General features: G+C 52.1%; 2 protein-coding genes across 5 annotated transcripts in view; one reads left to right on the forward strand and one right to left on the reverse strand.

Moving 5' to 3' along the window:
* Stat3 (signal transducer and activator of transcription 3) overlaps positions 1-7,989 on the forward strand; it is a 54,986-nt gene extending 46,997 nt beyond the window's left edge. Inside the window, exons 17-24 of one of the 4 annotated variants that reach the window (XM_052757160.1) lie at positions 38-173; positions 809-861; positions 1,103-1,197; positions 1,293-1,432; positions 1,802-2,011; positions 4,727-4,769; positions 5,060-5,172; positions 5,746-7,989. In XM_052757160.1, coding sequence (XP_052613120.1) covers positions 38-173; positions 809-861; positions 1,103-1,197; positions 1,293-1,432; positions 1,802-2,011; positions 4,727-4,769; positions 5,060-5,172; positions 5,746-5,801 — 846 coding nt within the window. In that variant the 3' untranslated portion in view covers positions 5,802-7,989. Of the gene's footprint in view, positions 1-37; positions 174-808; positions 862-1,102; positions 1,198-1,292; positions 1,433-1,801; positions 2,015-4,726; positions 4,770-5,059; positions 5,173-5,745 lie in introns of all 4 variants that reach the window. The other 3 variants (XM_052757162.1, XM_052757159.1, XM_052757161.1) reach the window with 3 other exon arrangements.
* A 1,301-nt stretch (positions 7,990-9,290) lies between these two features.
* Positions 9,291-14,201, reverse strand: part of LOC128122240 (signal transducer and activator of transcription 5A) — a 23,121-nt gene continuing 18,210 nt past the window's right edge. Inside the window, exons 16-19 of the mRNA XM_052757620.1 lie at positions 13,752-13,907; positions 13,127-13,178; positions 12,585-12,689; positions 9,291-10,730 (exon numbers count right to left, since the gene is read on the reverse strand). Coding sequence (XP_052613580.1) covers positions 10,565-10,730; positions 12,585-12,689; positions 13,127-13,178; positions 13,752-13,907 — 479 coding nt within the window. The 3' untranslated portion in view covers positions 9,291-10,564. The remainder of the gene's footprint in view (positions 10,731-12,584; positions 12,690-13,126; positions 13,179-13,751; positions 13,908-14,201) is intronic.

The raw sequence follows: 14,201 nt of genomic DNA on the forward strand, positions 1-14,201 counted from the left end.
GCGAATCATCAGCATTCCTCTCTTACCTTTTCAATAGAACGTGAACTTCTTCACCAAGCCACCGATTGGAACCTGGGACCAAGTGGCCGAGGTGCTCAGCTGGCAGTTCTCATCTACCACAAAGCGAGGGCTGAGCATTGAGCAGCTGACTACGCTGGCCGAGAAGCTCTTAGGTGGGTGTGTAACAGCTTCAGATGAGGGTCTGGTCTGGGCGGGTGGTCACTGGGGCAAGGTGTCTGCCCCTCCCAAGAACCAGTGTCTGCCCAGGGCCAGGCACTGTGCCAGGCATATCCTGGTGTTCATTTTTAGGATATGTGGCAGGGATCGGGAGGGCTTTTTTCCTTGAGTGCCTTCCCAGGCCCTGCTCTGACTAGCCTGAGGAGCTATTTTAGTGTGTGTTAGAAGACGGGTAAGAGCCCATTTCTTTAAGAAGCCATAGATGATAGTTTAAAATTTTTTCTTTCCTTTGAAAAAAATCTGGTCTAAAAGTAGCTTTGACCTGTGGTGCTACCAGATACAACCTTCTAACCCCAGCTGTCAGCTTGTTAGCATGTGACACTGGTCCTCAGAATACAGGAGCAAGGAAGAGCAGGAGCCCAGTGGGGCATCAGTGCTGGGCTACTCCAGGGTCAAATGCTGGGGTTGGATGTGTGTGGGCATGTTTGTGCACATGGACACACACATACACACATGCACATACAACTGTGGTACCCTACAAGTACATGAAAGCAAATAACGGGACAAATGTTTGCAAATGAAACCTCTAACCAAGGCCGAAATTCCTCTGTTGATCTTTTCCCTCCTCCAGGCCCTGGTGTCAACTACTCTGGGTGTCAGATCACATGGGCTAAATTTTGCAAAGTAAGTGATCTTGTTGATTCCTATGGTTACCTCCTGGGAGGCAGGTCTGGAATGTTCATTTGTAAGGTGGTTCTTGGGAGGGGCATGGATACTGAAAGCCTCGGACCCCCTTTTCCAGCAGCTAGTAGGAGCTGCCTGAGGATAGAGGAACCCAAGGACATTGGCAGAGCACTGAGGTTCAGGCATGATAGGGCTGGAATGGATGGTGGTGGACTTGGCTCTCCCATTATTCTTTTTCCAGGAAAACATGGCTGGCAAGGGCTTCTCCTTCTGGGTGTGGCTAGACAATATCATTGACCTTGTGAAAAAGTATATCTTGGCCCTTTGGAATGAAGGGTAAGGCTGAATGAAACTTGGCTGTACTGTGTGACCAAGTAACCTGCTCCCAGCAAGCCCGTGACAGGAACAACATTGGTTTTTCTTGGCTGCAGGTACATCATGGGTTTCATCAGCAAGGAGCGGGAGCGGGCAATCCTGAGCACGAAGCCCCCGGGCACCTTCCTGCTGAGATTCAGCGAGAGCAGCAAAGAGGGAGGGGTCACTTTCACTTGGGTGGAAAAGGACATCAGTGGTAAGACCTCCCCCACCCCTCCTGGCTCCCTTGCTCCACCTGGTGGCCACTGCCAACACCTGGCTGCTCCTTGTTCTGTGTACTACTGCCCCCTGGAGGGCAGAGAGGGCCTGTGCCTCCTCCTGAAGGGCTGGCCTGCCCATTTTTCTTGTTTACTCCATTGGCTAATATTCGTGTAGAAAAGTGTGATTTGAATCTTATTTCCACATTCCCTTTTCTACCTACCTTGTTAATACATCTGAGCAAGTGTTTGGCCTGTGATCCAGCTTGACAGCTTCTCTATAGCCAGCCTGGACACTGCCACAGTTCCAAGCTGCTGGGTCTCCAGCACTTGACTGGCATAATCTTTCCTTCCATGTCTCATAACAGGCAAGACCCAGATCCAGTCTGTAGAGCCGTACACCAAGCAGCAGCTGAACAACATGTCATTTGCTGAAATCATCATGGGCTATAAGATCATGGATGCCACCAACATCCTGGTGTCCCCATTGGTCTACCTCTACCCTGACATTCCTAAGGAGGAGGCATTCGGGAAGTACTGTCGACCAGAGAGCCAGGAGCATCCTGAAGCTGACCCTGGTAGTTGTTGATTTTCCATGGTTCTGGCTTCGCTGTTAGGGCAAGGGGGACAGTGCAGGTCCTTGGAGGAGAGACAAGGACATGACCGGGTATCTTAGGTTGGTGAGTCCTGCTTATGGAAGAGCTGTTTATTGGGTACTTTGACAGGGTGACTGATGGGATTCAAGAGAAGAACAGAATCAGGCCTCACAGGAGTTGTCAGTCTGGAGATGAAAATACACACACACACACACACACACACACACACACACACACACACACACACACACTACACCCTCAAAACACCAGGAAGAGAAAATGAGGACAGTTCTCTGATGCTTCTTACATGGTGGAGTCCAGAAGACTTGAGACAGATTTGAGTCCAGTATGCTCCGCTTTCATGTGTTAGCAGTACCAGGTAGGCTGAAGAAAGGCTCTCTGGGACAGCGGCTATTAGCAGCCTGGGGTAGAGTCCACAGAGTGGGGATTGTTGGGGTTGCAGGAGATGACGACTGGAGGGATGTGGAGTTGGCATTTAGAATGTACAGCTGTTGAAACAAGATGCACTTTACTATGTGGGAGTGCGTGTGACTGTATACATTATACAAAAAAACAGAGGTTGTGTTGAGTTAAATCTGTAGTCCGTGGGGCTGTCCCCAGCCTGAAGAGTCAGGGCTGTCTGGTCTGAAGCCATTCAGTACTTGCTGCATTGACTGTCTTCTGTCTGCCTGCTGGTGAGGAGGCTGCTGTGTTCATTTGTGTTTTCTGTGGCTGTTCTTAATCATCGCACCATGCTGAGCTCTGTAATGAGATGTGTGAGTTGGCCTCCTTGCTCTAGCTACTTTTCACCAACTGCTTTTGTCCACGGAGCACCTGTGCACAAATGTGCCAACTCTCGCTGGCTCTGTTCTCAGCGTTCTCCGCAGAATGTCCAGTTCTCAGGCTGGAGGAGTCGGGCTTGTTGACGGTTACTTCCCTTCCCTTTGTTCTGGTGTTGAGTTCTCTTCATTCTGTGGAGGAGTTCAGCTCTTACTTCCTGTCTGTCCCTTATCTCAGCCTCCACCTTGCCTTCAGTTGGGAGATCTGTCTATCAGCTCTTCTCACACTCCTTTCTGTCCTTTTCGCAGAGGACCTTCAAGTCCACGTGCTGATCCTTTTGACCAATTTGCTTCCAAGACCCAGGCCCTTGGTCTGAGGCTGCCACCCCATCCCATCCCTGCTGTAGCTGCCTAGAGACGTTCCTCAGGGGCAAGGCACTGAGCATGAGAAAGGAGTCCATTACCTGAGGGGCTTGTCTGTGAGCATAAGGAGGGAGCACTCAGGGCTTGGGAGCCTGATGAAGGGTAGGAGGTTCCGATGAGCCCCTCAGAGAGGTGAGCTGTGATGACCACTTCCTCTGGTTCTACTGCAAGAGTATTATGGTGTAGACATCACTTAGCCTTTTCCCAGGTCTTCCTTGCCTTCCTCTGGAGGGGTTTTGAGTAAGTTCAGTCATAGCTTGTCCAGACCCAGACAGGAATCAGCCATTTCTTCCTCTTCTCTCTTCTCTTAGTTCTGTGGTCCACACTCCTACCTCAGGCCCAAAGTGGACTTCTCTTCTCTCTTGATCATTGGAGAATGAAATTCTCTCTCTCTCTCTCATGTATTGTGTGTGGGGCTCTTGTTGGAGGTCAGAGGACCTGAGGGTCCCAGCTCTTTCCTCCCATCGTGTAGATCCTGAGGTTGAACTCAGGTCCTCAGGTTTGGCGACAGCAACGTTAGCACCTTGCTATCTTACCTAACTGTCTTACCTTACCCCTCTGTCTCTCTAGGGGAGAGAGTTCTCATCCTAGAGAGCTCTCTGGACCAGGACAGTTGGATTTGTAGATGCACAATTGCCTCAGGAATTCCTTTGGCTCCATGCTAAGTTACCTATTTCTTGGCCAAAAATGAACCTGGATTTTCACGATGGCCGCTTTTCAGTGGCTTCTCTCAGGTGGCTGCCATGTGTCCTGCTCGCTGCTTGTAGGCCCCGGGGTTGTGTCTCAGCTTTTCTCAGCCTACCCACACTGCTCCAGGCCTGCCACATGCTTTGTTCAACTCAACTCCCAAGACTTCCGGCCAGTGCCGCCAGGGCTTTGCCTAACATTTCAGTCCTCACATTTCCAACATAAACGGCAGAGATGGAAGACAGCCAGACCCGCCTCTCCCTCCCCTCCCACACATGAGAGAGAAGGCGCCTTGGCCAGGTCTCCTGGCTGTTGAACATGGACTCAGACCCGGCTGTCCTGTCTTCCTGGTGGCTGGGATGTGTTTGCTAGCTTGCAAGTGGCTTTGGAGCCTCCAGCATTGGCCATCTTTGTCCTCTTACACATTCGGTCCTGTTGGTGTCCGGGCTGGTCACCTGGTCAATTCACAAGCGTGACCAGGTCACAATAGAAGCCTAGCACCACACAAAGGTGTCGAACACTCAGGCAGGGTGGGAAGGAAGCCCAAAATTGGCAGCAGGCTAGGTATAGGTACAGGCAGGCAGGTGTGCCCACAAGTTCTGCAGCTGTGGAAAGCATAAAACTTCAGACTGCCAGGACCTGGGATGTTAGGTGGCTCATGCCGAGGGAGGACAGCCCTGAGAGGTGGGCAGGTGTCTGGACAGTCTCTGTGTGAGGTTGGCTCAAGCCGTCTGGAGAGCCAGGTGGTCCTCCTGCACCGTCCTCAAGCCGGCTTGCAGTCAGTTAAAGCCCGGTCTCCTCTCTGCAGGTGCTGCCCCTTACCTGAAGACCAAGTTCATCTGTGTGACACCGTAAGTGGCCTCCCTTCCCAGTTTGATTTATTTCTACTGTCCTCAGTTGTCCCCAGGAATAGGGAGGACGAGGGGTCAGAGCCACTGTGAAGGGCTGGATGCTCCTGGGCTGGTTAGTGCTCAGAGTGACCTACTTTGTGTGTTTAAAAAGCTTGAGTTTTTATTTTTTTTCTGTTGGAGACCAGAGTTTGATGGCTTGTGTGTGTGTGTTTTGTTCTTTTTTTTTCCCCTCCATTGTGTCTTGTCAACCCGGCCCTTCCCCCTCCTGCCGCCCCCCCCCTTTCCTACAGAACGACCTGCAGCAATACCATTGACCTGCCGATGTCCCCCCGCACTTTAGATTCATTGATGCAGTTTGGAAATAACGGTGAAGGTGCTGAGCCCTCGGCAGGAGGGCAGTTTGGTGAGTGTTTGGAGAGTCGGCCCCTTGTCTGATGCCTGCCTGTACAGACAGAGCCGGAGCCCGCCAGCCAGCCCTACTGGTTGGAGTTGGTTTTAGAGCCATGCTGTCCTCTGGAAATGGATGGCACACATGTGTGATTTTCCAGCAGCCACAGTAAAAACAGTGCAAAGTGGCAAGTGACATTAATGCCTTATGTAAGCAGCACACTATCACATTAGCATCTGAGGAGAAGTCCTCAGACTGTTTCTCCCTCTTCCCTCTCCTACTGCGTCTGGGACACCTTGACTTAGACTAGTTTCAGGTGCTCAGTGGCTATGTGCGGTTAAGGCCATCACTACCAGGGCAGCCTCAGACCTTTGAAATAGAGTCGGGGCTGAAGTGGTGACTGAGCTCTCCTACAGGGCAAGACCCTGTAAGGAGCAGGGAAGTCTGGCTTTTCTGACCTTGCCCGGGCCTGAAGGGACAGGAGACTGGTTAACAGTAATGCCGAGCCCCCTGGCAGAGGGATGGGAACTTGTGAGAAGCTGGCTGCAGTCAGGTGGCTGAACTGGCATTGTCTCTGTGTCCCTGCAGAGTCACTCACGTTCGACATGGATCTGACTTCGGAGTGCGCTACCTCCCCCATGTGAGGAGCCTTCACTGGAAGCTGCAGAGATGACTGAGGCTCCTGCCCCGGGTTCCACCCTTAAGCAGTCAAACCCCAGGTCATCTGAAACTCCTAACTTGGTGGTTCCAGATTTTTTTTTTTAATCTCTACTTCTGCTATCTTTGAGCAATCTGGGCACTTTTTAAAACAGAGAAACGAGTGAGTGTGGGTGATGTGCTTTTATGTAAAGAGGAGAGGATTCTCTGAGTCTGTGATGGGGGGTGTGAGAGCCGGAGGCTGGAGGAAGAAAAAGGAAATGCCTTGTGTCCTGTTCCCCGCCCTCCTTTCTCGGTGGCGGCGGCGGCATCGTTCGTTGTTAGACAAGTGCCTCCCGGTGCCCGGGGCATCTTTTGCCCATTTCTGTGAGCTGACACCCCAGGCTGCCTGCAGCTGAGGACTCTTGGCGTTGCACTTTTAACCTTGCTAATGTCCAAACAGAAGGTAGGACTAAGCCCATAGGTTTCTTTTTAAATTAAAAAAAAAAAAGTAATAAGAATTAAAGGGCAAAACACACTGAGACAGCATGGCCTTTCTGTATCAAAGAAGACTTCAGCTCACAGCCTCTTTGGTGCTTTAAGCATATGAACCCTGAAATGATTTCAGATGAAATCTTTAAAAGACATCTGAGGCTGTGGCTTGGCCTCTGGTTTGAACACGAAGGTTAGAGAGAACCTACATATCCCAGACTCTTCATAAACTGGGTTGTTGTTTTATTTTTTTATTATTATTATTTTTTTTGGGGGGGGGGTTTCGAGATAGGGTTTCTCTGTGCAGTTTTGGTGCCTGTCCTGGATCTTGCTCTGTAGACCAGGCTGGCCTTGAACTCACAAAGATCCGCCTGCCTCTGCCTCCCTAGTGCTGGGATTAAAGGTGTGCGCCACCACCGCCCGGCCATAAACTGGGTTTTATTTACCCAAGAGTATGCTCGCCTGTGGGAGGGGTGAGGCTAGGCCAAGGGCACTGAAAACCTCTGTCGCCCACCCTCCCCCAAGACTCCGGACCCTGTTTCAGGGTCAGTCTGTCCTGTGGGTGCCTTACTGGGCCTAGGATCAACCTGGCTCCCTTTCCCACTTGACCTTGCTAGTGGCATGTCTCCTTCCTGTGCCCACAGGCTCCTGCCCTGCTTGCATTGGGAATCGTGGTCTCAGGACCTTGTGACCAGAGAGCCTGAGTTACAGGTTTGAAGTGATTTAGACCTACGGGTCCTCAGCAAAGCTCAGGGATTAGGGTCCTTATTCTGTTTGCTTGGTTCCCAGGGGTACCTGTAACCACAGTGCAAAAGCTGACTGATAAACTCCAGGTCTGCCACCTCCTATGAGGGGTGTACTCGTGGCCTCCCCCTGAGACTGGCGATTGTCTGCTCCCCATTGGGGCCCCTAGGTGAGGTGGAACAGGGTGCCTGCACCTACCGTGGCCTTCCTGTCACCTGCTTGCCTCAGCCACTCAGCTTGCTTGAACACTTAGTCGTTCAAGGCAAACCTGCTCTGACACAGGGGCATGGCTACATTCAGTGACTCAGAGACCCATACTCAGCTGACCAGTGTCTGGAATTCTGTTTGTTTCACTCAAATTAACCAGTGTCTGAATTAAGGGGTGAGGACATTGTCTCCAAGACAAACTGCTTGCCTTGGCTGCCCCTGGCCTTCTGCTTTGAGACAGTTATTGCTCGCCCTTCCCCAGCAACATTCTTTAGTAGACAATAAGCTGAACTCATAAACTGAAAGGGTATTTAGAAAGGCAAGGCTTGGACCTACTGACAGCTTAAATCCTGGGGACCCAAGGAACAAGGACTCGGGCTTCTCTGGGGCAGGGGTTGTAAAGTTCCCGGCGCTGGGAAGTTACCTGGGTAGCCTGGGCTAACCACCTGTAGTTACAGCTCCAAGGAGAACAGAAACTGGCCCTGTGGAGTCCTCAGAACCACCCGCCCGCTTTCCCTCCCCTGACCCTGCCTGTCCCCAGCCTAGCCCAACCGTGCCTGCGGATTGCTTAGCCTCTCTGTACAGTGGTTTGTATTCTATCCTGGCCACTGCGTTCAAATTCCAATGTATACTTTCTAGTGTAAAAATTTATATTATTGTGGGTTGTGTTGTTGTTGTTGTTTGTTTGTTTGTTTTTTGTATATTGCTGTAACTACTTTAACTTCCAGAAATAAAGATTATATAGGAACTGTCTGGTGGCAGTGGGGGCTGGCTGGCTGGTGGGACTGCCTTTGCCTGGCTTGTGCTCTGTCTGAGGAGGCCTTCCTCTCCTCTCGGGTGGAGCTGTGCTAGGAGCACATGAGTATGGAGTGGTAGGAGCCCAGTTCTGGGTCTGAGGTTCTGCTTGCTTCTCATTGCTGAAGCTAGGCAGCGCCCCCACCCCCATCTTCTATCAGCTGCCCTCCTCCAGAGGAGACAACCCAGGAGCCAAGGGTCATAGTCCAGTGGGAGAGCGTGTCAGAGTGGCCTCCTCCCTCTGCCCTCCTGAAGCTGCTGTGTTTGTTCTGCAGTCAGATAAGCTGCCCAAAGGAGGGCGGGAGGGTTGGGGGGTAGACCCAGGCCTCTCCTTCCACAGTTGGTCCATTATCGCCTTCTATTCAGTTCCATCAGCGGGGACAACTTGCAGACACTTCCCTGGTGGGGGCTGCAGGGCCCCTGGGCAGTCAGCAGTGATAATTCAGGGAAAGGCCACAGACAAGGTGCCTGCTTGCAGCATCTCCCCACCTACTCCCCTCACCACTCAGTACCTTGGAGCCCAGCCCATAGTGCCTCTGTGAGAGATACCAGGCACTCCCCCTGCAGAGATGGAAGCAGAGATTAGTGTTTAGTGCGGCTTGAGGCGGGGGCAGACCCTGCTTCCCACCCACCCCCAGCCACCCTGGGCCCCTGGGCCTCACTGGGGCAGGCTGTGAACTGAACTCCTGCCCCCAACCTTGGTTTGAGCTCTGAGGTAACCTGTCTTACAGTTCCTTGTGCCTCAACTCTCAACCCAAGAGAGTTGGGTTGTGCTCCTGAGTCCAGAGATCCAGTTAGGGCTAACTAGGCCTCTCTATCCTGGTCACCACAGCTGTGGGATGGTGCCACCTGCTGGGCTCTGGGAAGAAGCCAAGGGAGGATGGGCTGTTACCCAGGCTGTCTGCTGCCCCCAGCTAACTGTCCTCAGTGATGCTTTAGTGCAGCCTGGGCTGTAGCTTTGCTCTTCCCGTGGGCCCCGCCCCCAGTGATTCTCGCAGCTGCTTTCCTCAAGCCCTCGAGCCCCTGCTCTCCTGGGCATGCATCCCCGAACACACACACACACACACACACACACACACACACACACACACACACACTCTTCTTTAGCTTTCTGACACTATTCTAGGGCAGCAGCACTCTTGAGATCACAGCAAAGAGAGTAGCAAGAACTCCAAGCTAACCCGGGAACGAAAGGACTTCAGCCCTAGAGAAGTCCACCACCACCCATTGCTAGCCCACTAAAACAGGAGGCAGACTGGTAAAATTACCAAAAAACAGAAAAAGACAAAAACTTTATTCAAAAACACTGTTTACATAAATGTGAGATCTATGTACAAAGTATAAAAAGAATCCCTCTGCTCATCCCCCGCTCCCTTCAGAGAGGCTGAAACCAGGGACTCAGGTCAGCCAGCTCTGGCTGCCTTGTGTGAGCCTCAGAGGGAGGAGCTGGTGAGAGGCCTTCCTGGACCACAACCCATGAGGCAACAGTGCAAACCTGTTCCAGGTTCCACCTCCCAGCAGAGTGGACCAGACCGGGCACTCTGCCTGACCTTGCAGACTGTGTTGCCTGAGCAAGTGGCTGGTCTGTTGCCTTTCATAGGCCGCAGGTTTTTCTCCCCGGGCCTCCTATTCTCCAACATTTAGTATCCCCTCCTTTCTGATAATAAGCAAGGTTGCAAACAGGAAATGAAGAAAGGCTGAAGCCAGGTGTGGTCGTGCATGCCTGTAATCCTAGCATTCCAGAAGCTGAGGCAGGAGGATCATTCATGGCCAGCCTGGGCTACATGGGGAGACCCTGTCTCACAAAACAAATAAAACAAAAACCAAAAGCAAGCAAGCTGAGTCCACATGGAAAGATGAGGATATTAGATGGGGGGAAAAAAAAGAGATGTTGGGAATGTGGACAAGGCCATGAGACTTGAAGCCCATGTCCACCCTGGCCCAAAGATAAGAACCCAAGAACCAACATACTCAGCTCTGGTAGCCCTGACTCAAATTAACCCAGGGCTGCTGTGTTCATGGCTGCAGCCTAGGCACACTGGGGATTCACAAAGTCTGTAGCCCATAGTCACTCAACTCTAATGTGTTACTAGGAGTGAACCCCAATCTCCCTCTGGATGGAGGTTACCAAGTAGGCTTCCACGTGCATGAGGACAGGTGCACACCAGCGTGGATGAAGTCTCTAGCTCATGAGTAAAACTCCAACCAGCCTCCCTTCCTTTTCTAGAATTATTTCACTTAAATAGCTATCGAACTGATAAAGGACACAGGAGAAATAGGTTTGTCTGGAATGATAGGTCCAGCTCTTTCGCGATAGACCCAGGGGGCCCATGAGGCCTGAACAAGAAGGCCGCCACTTCGTTAGCCACAGACCCAGAACTGTGTGAGCAAGGTTGCACTGCCACTGCTCATGACACTAACACACACGCACACGTGCAAAGCTGTCGGTATGTACAGAGATACTACAGTCACAACTGACATGGGCTCTTCACATTGAAGGTAGTTTTCCAAGAGAAGCGTGGCGTCCCAGCGTTCAGGACAGGGAGCCTCTGGCAGAGGTGAAGAGGCCAGCAGGTGGGGAGAGGCGGGGGTCGAGACTGTCGATGGGCCGGCGTAAAAGTTCCTCCACGTGTCTGGCAACATCCATGGACTCATCCAGGTCAAATTCTCCATCTTGGTCGAGGCCAGAGGGGTCGGGGCTAGCAAAGAGAGGGATGTTGAGGAAACTGGTAGGTCTCATGGCTCTAAACCCCCATAGAGAGTCCTCAGTCTGCTCCTCACACAGACCGGAGTCTCATAAGGACAGGACCCATAGCACTCTGGCTGGAACTCCCACCAGGCTGGACAGTAGTCACGGGCTCCTGGGAAGATAGCCTACCACCACTTGTATCTCGTGCTTCATATCATGATCTCAAGGAGTTCATTTTCCCTCACCTGTACTCTTCTGTAAGACAAGGTGATTGGCCAGCGGGTTCTGCCAGTCACCTGTGGCATCCTTCACTTACATATACTACCACACCGTCCACCAACCCACTGTGGTAGTGTTTGGCTACTTAACACTAATCCTCAGACCACCTTAAGGTGAGCATTAGGAATAAGGAAGATTTTCTAGGCCATCTGCAGCTAGGATCAGAATCTAGGTCTTGGCTGGGTGTAGAGGTGCAGGCTTTTAATCGCAGCATTTACTTGTAAGGCAGAGGCAGGTGGATCCCTGTGAGTTCCAGCCTGGACTACATAGTGAGTTCCAGACCAGCCAGGGCTACATAGACCCTGTCTTTAAAATAAAAGAAAAAAAGTGTCAGAGCCAATGCCATCGTGTGACAGCATTTCACACCAGGCACGTTGCTAGGAAGAACTTCAAAAGGAGGCTGGTTTAGTGAGCAGACTGCTTCGCAAGCACGAGGACCCGAGTTAAGATCTGCAGCGCCCACATAAAAAGCTGGGTGTGGCAGTGCGTGTCTGTAACCCAGCCCTGGGGGGGTGGGGCGGGCAGAGACAGGAGGCTCTTTGGGACTCCTGGGCCAGCGAGCTTAAACAAATGGATGAGTTTCAGGTTCACAAAGACAGAATCAGAAAAGAAGGGGGAAAGTAACGGAGAAATGTATCTGATGTTGACCTCTGGCCTCCACATACGTGCGCTCACACAAGCACATATGTACAGAGCCACATAAACACATGGATATATACCATATATGTAAATCCTAAGAACAACAACGAGCTGGTGATACAGCTCAGTGACCCTTGTCAACAAATCAAGCCGGGTGACTTGCGTTCAATCCCGGTGGAAGGAGAGAACCGATTCACACAAGTTATCACCCACCCCACCCCACCCCACATATATTTTTAAAACTTACAAATACAGGCAGTTCACAATTGCCTGTCATTCCAGCTGCAGGAAGTCACACAGGTACATACACACACACACACACACACACACACACACACACACACACACACACACACACGCACCACACTTTAAAACTCAAAGAATCTCTCTGTGATTTCCACATGTGAGGTGGTCCGACCATAATGTGCTGCCTCCCTAATCCCAGCCATCCAGCCTAGGCTACTGTAGCTTAGAGAGGACTCAACACTCCCTTCTGCTCTCACCTTACAACCACCCCAACAGTGGTGACACTGTCCCAACAGTGGTGACACTGTCCCAACAGTGGTGACGCTGTCTCAAGCCCCCTGACAACTGTATATGGAAAAATTTTATGGCGCCATCTCATCTCATCTCAATTCCGTGGGGCAGGAACACCTGTCACCTCTAGTTTACACCCCAGAGAGCCGTGCATCCGTGAAAACTTTCTCAGGATCACATAGACTGCACCCAAATGAGGACAGGACCCTGGTTGTTTAGCTTCAAAATGCCCTGTGTGTTTTCCTGGCTGACTTTCCTTTCACTTGGGCCAGGCTAGACCCTGGGCCTAGGCTAGATGGAGTCAAATCCAGGGGACCTCTGGATTCCTTTGTCCCTCAGTCCTCCAGGGATCCAGCCCGAGGCCAAGCCCCAGTTCCTCCCCATGGACCCCCGTGAAAACAGGACCTACTTCTGTGGGTACATGTTGTAGTGAGCCGGGGGGCACACTACTGGGGAGGGAGCCTGGTCCATGTAGGTGGCGCTGGCTCCAGCATCTGCAGATGCGTTGATAAACCTGTGAAAGGAAGCAGAACACAGCCTCAGTGGCCAGAGAGACCGGGGACACCAAGAGAGGGGCTTCTGGTCAAAGTGTCCCCACTGGTCTCTGGGGCTCAGGCTGTCCATGGAGTCCTCGGTACCATTCCAGTCCAGTGAGTCTTTCCTTCTCAGGGCCTAAGCCACATTTCCTAGTATCAGAGGAAGAGCTAGCAAAGGATAAAGAGGCAATAGGAGGTCAGGCGGTGGTGGTGCACGCCTTTAATCCCAGCACTCGGGAGGCAGAGCCAGGCGGATCTCTGTGAGTTCGAGGCCAGCCTGGTCTACAGAGCTAGATTGAGGACAGGCACCAAACTACACAGAGAAACCCTGTCTCAAAAAACAAAAACAAAAAACAAACAAACAAACAAACAAAAAAGGCAATAGGAGACCCGGAATTGGGCTCTGGACACTTACTCGGGGACCACTTGCTTGATCTGCGGCTTCACGTACCCGTCAACTGCTTTTGCTGCAGGGGTGGGCGGTGGTGGTGGTGTGGGGGACAGAGAACAACACGCCATCAGGCCCTGCCCACACCGCCCTGGAGCTTTCTCAGGGATGAGAGTTCCCGAGGTCTTCCGATAAACCCCCACTGATGGATCCAGCCAGAGGGCCACTGAGACCCTTGCCTTCCATCCTACCCCCACCCTCTCCTGGTTTCTTTCCCGGCCACTTGCATGCCTGCCAAGGAAAAGGCACGAGCAAGATGCAAACCCCACCAACGGACCAGACAGATAGGAAAGGAGAGCCCGTCCATCTTGCTCCTCTATTTAACTCAGGGTGGGTTGGGGGGGGGGGGGTGTGGGGGGTGGTAAGAGCTGCTGACTAGAGAGGAATGACCCCTGCTTCTCCCTCAACAATTCTGGCTCTTTTCTGCGGATGTAGAACTGAGAACTTAGTTTTCTACTCAGCAGAGTAACAAGTGGGGGGGGGGCAGGTTTCACTTTCTCTCCTCGGGTGTGAGCCTTGAAATCCTCCATGCCGAGACCCAAAGCCCACAGAGGAGATGCCCCTGCCTAGCCCTCCTGGCAGCAGGACTCACCAAGCACAGGAGTGTAGTACTTGGCAAAGACCTCATCCTTGGGTCGGTCTGGGAACACATAGATGAGGTAGCTCAGGTCCCCCAGCCGGTCAGCCAGGGACCGTATGGAGAAATCTCTGGTGGTGAACGGCTTCAGATTCCAGAGGTTTCGGTCCGCTGTGAAAGGGACAAATCATTCCACAAGCTGCCCTCACAAGAGGATCGTGGCTGTGGGGTTTTAGGAAGGACTGCTGTGAAGGAGCAGAGCCTTTCCCAGCATGCACTGCAACCCTAGCCTTCCTGCTCCTCCATGCAGGGCAGCTCATCTGGAACATTATACTCAGCAGACTGCCTGTGGAAGAGGTGTGGGTGACGTGAGGCTGCAGGAACTCACCAGGTGTCTGACATCTGTGGAGTCAGTGGTTTTAGGTTCTTGAAGACCGAAAGTGAAGGGAAGAGGTGCCATTTCCC

This window comes from Peromyscus californicus, unplaced genomic scaffold, assembly GCF_007827085.1.
Source record: "Peromyscus californicus insignis strain IS unplaced genomic scaffold, ASM782708v3 Scaffold_3__1_contigs__length_106647218, whole genome shotgun sequence".
Lineage (NCBI taxonomy): Eukaryota > Metazoa > Chordata > Mammalia > Rodentia > Cricetidae > Peromyscus > Peromyscus californicus.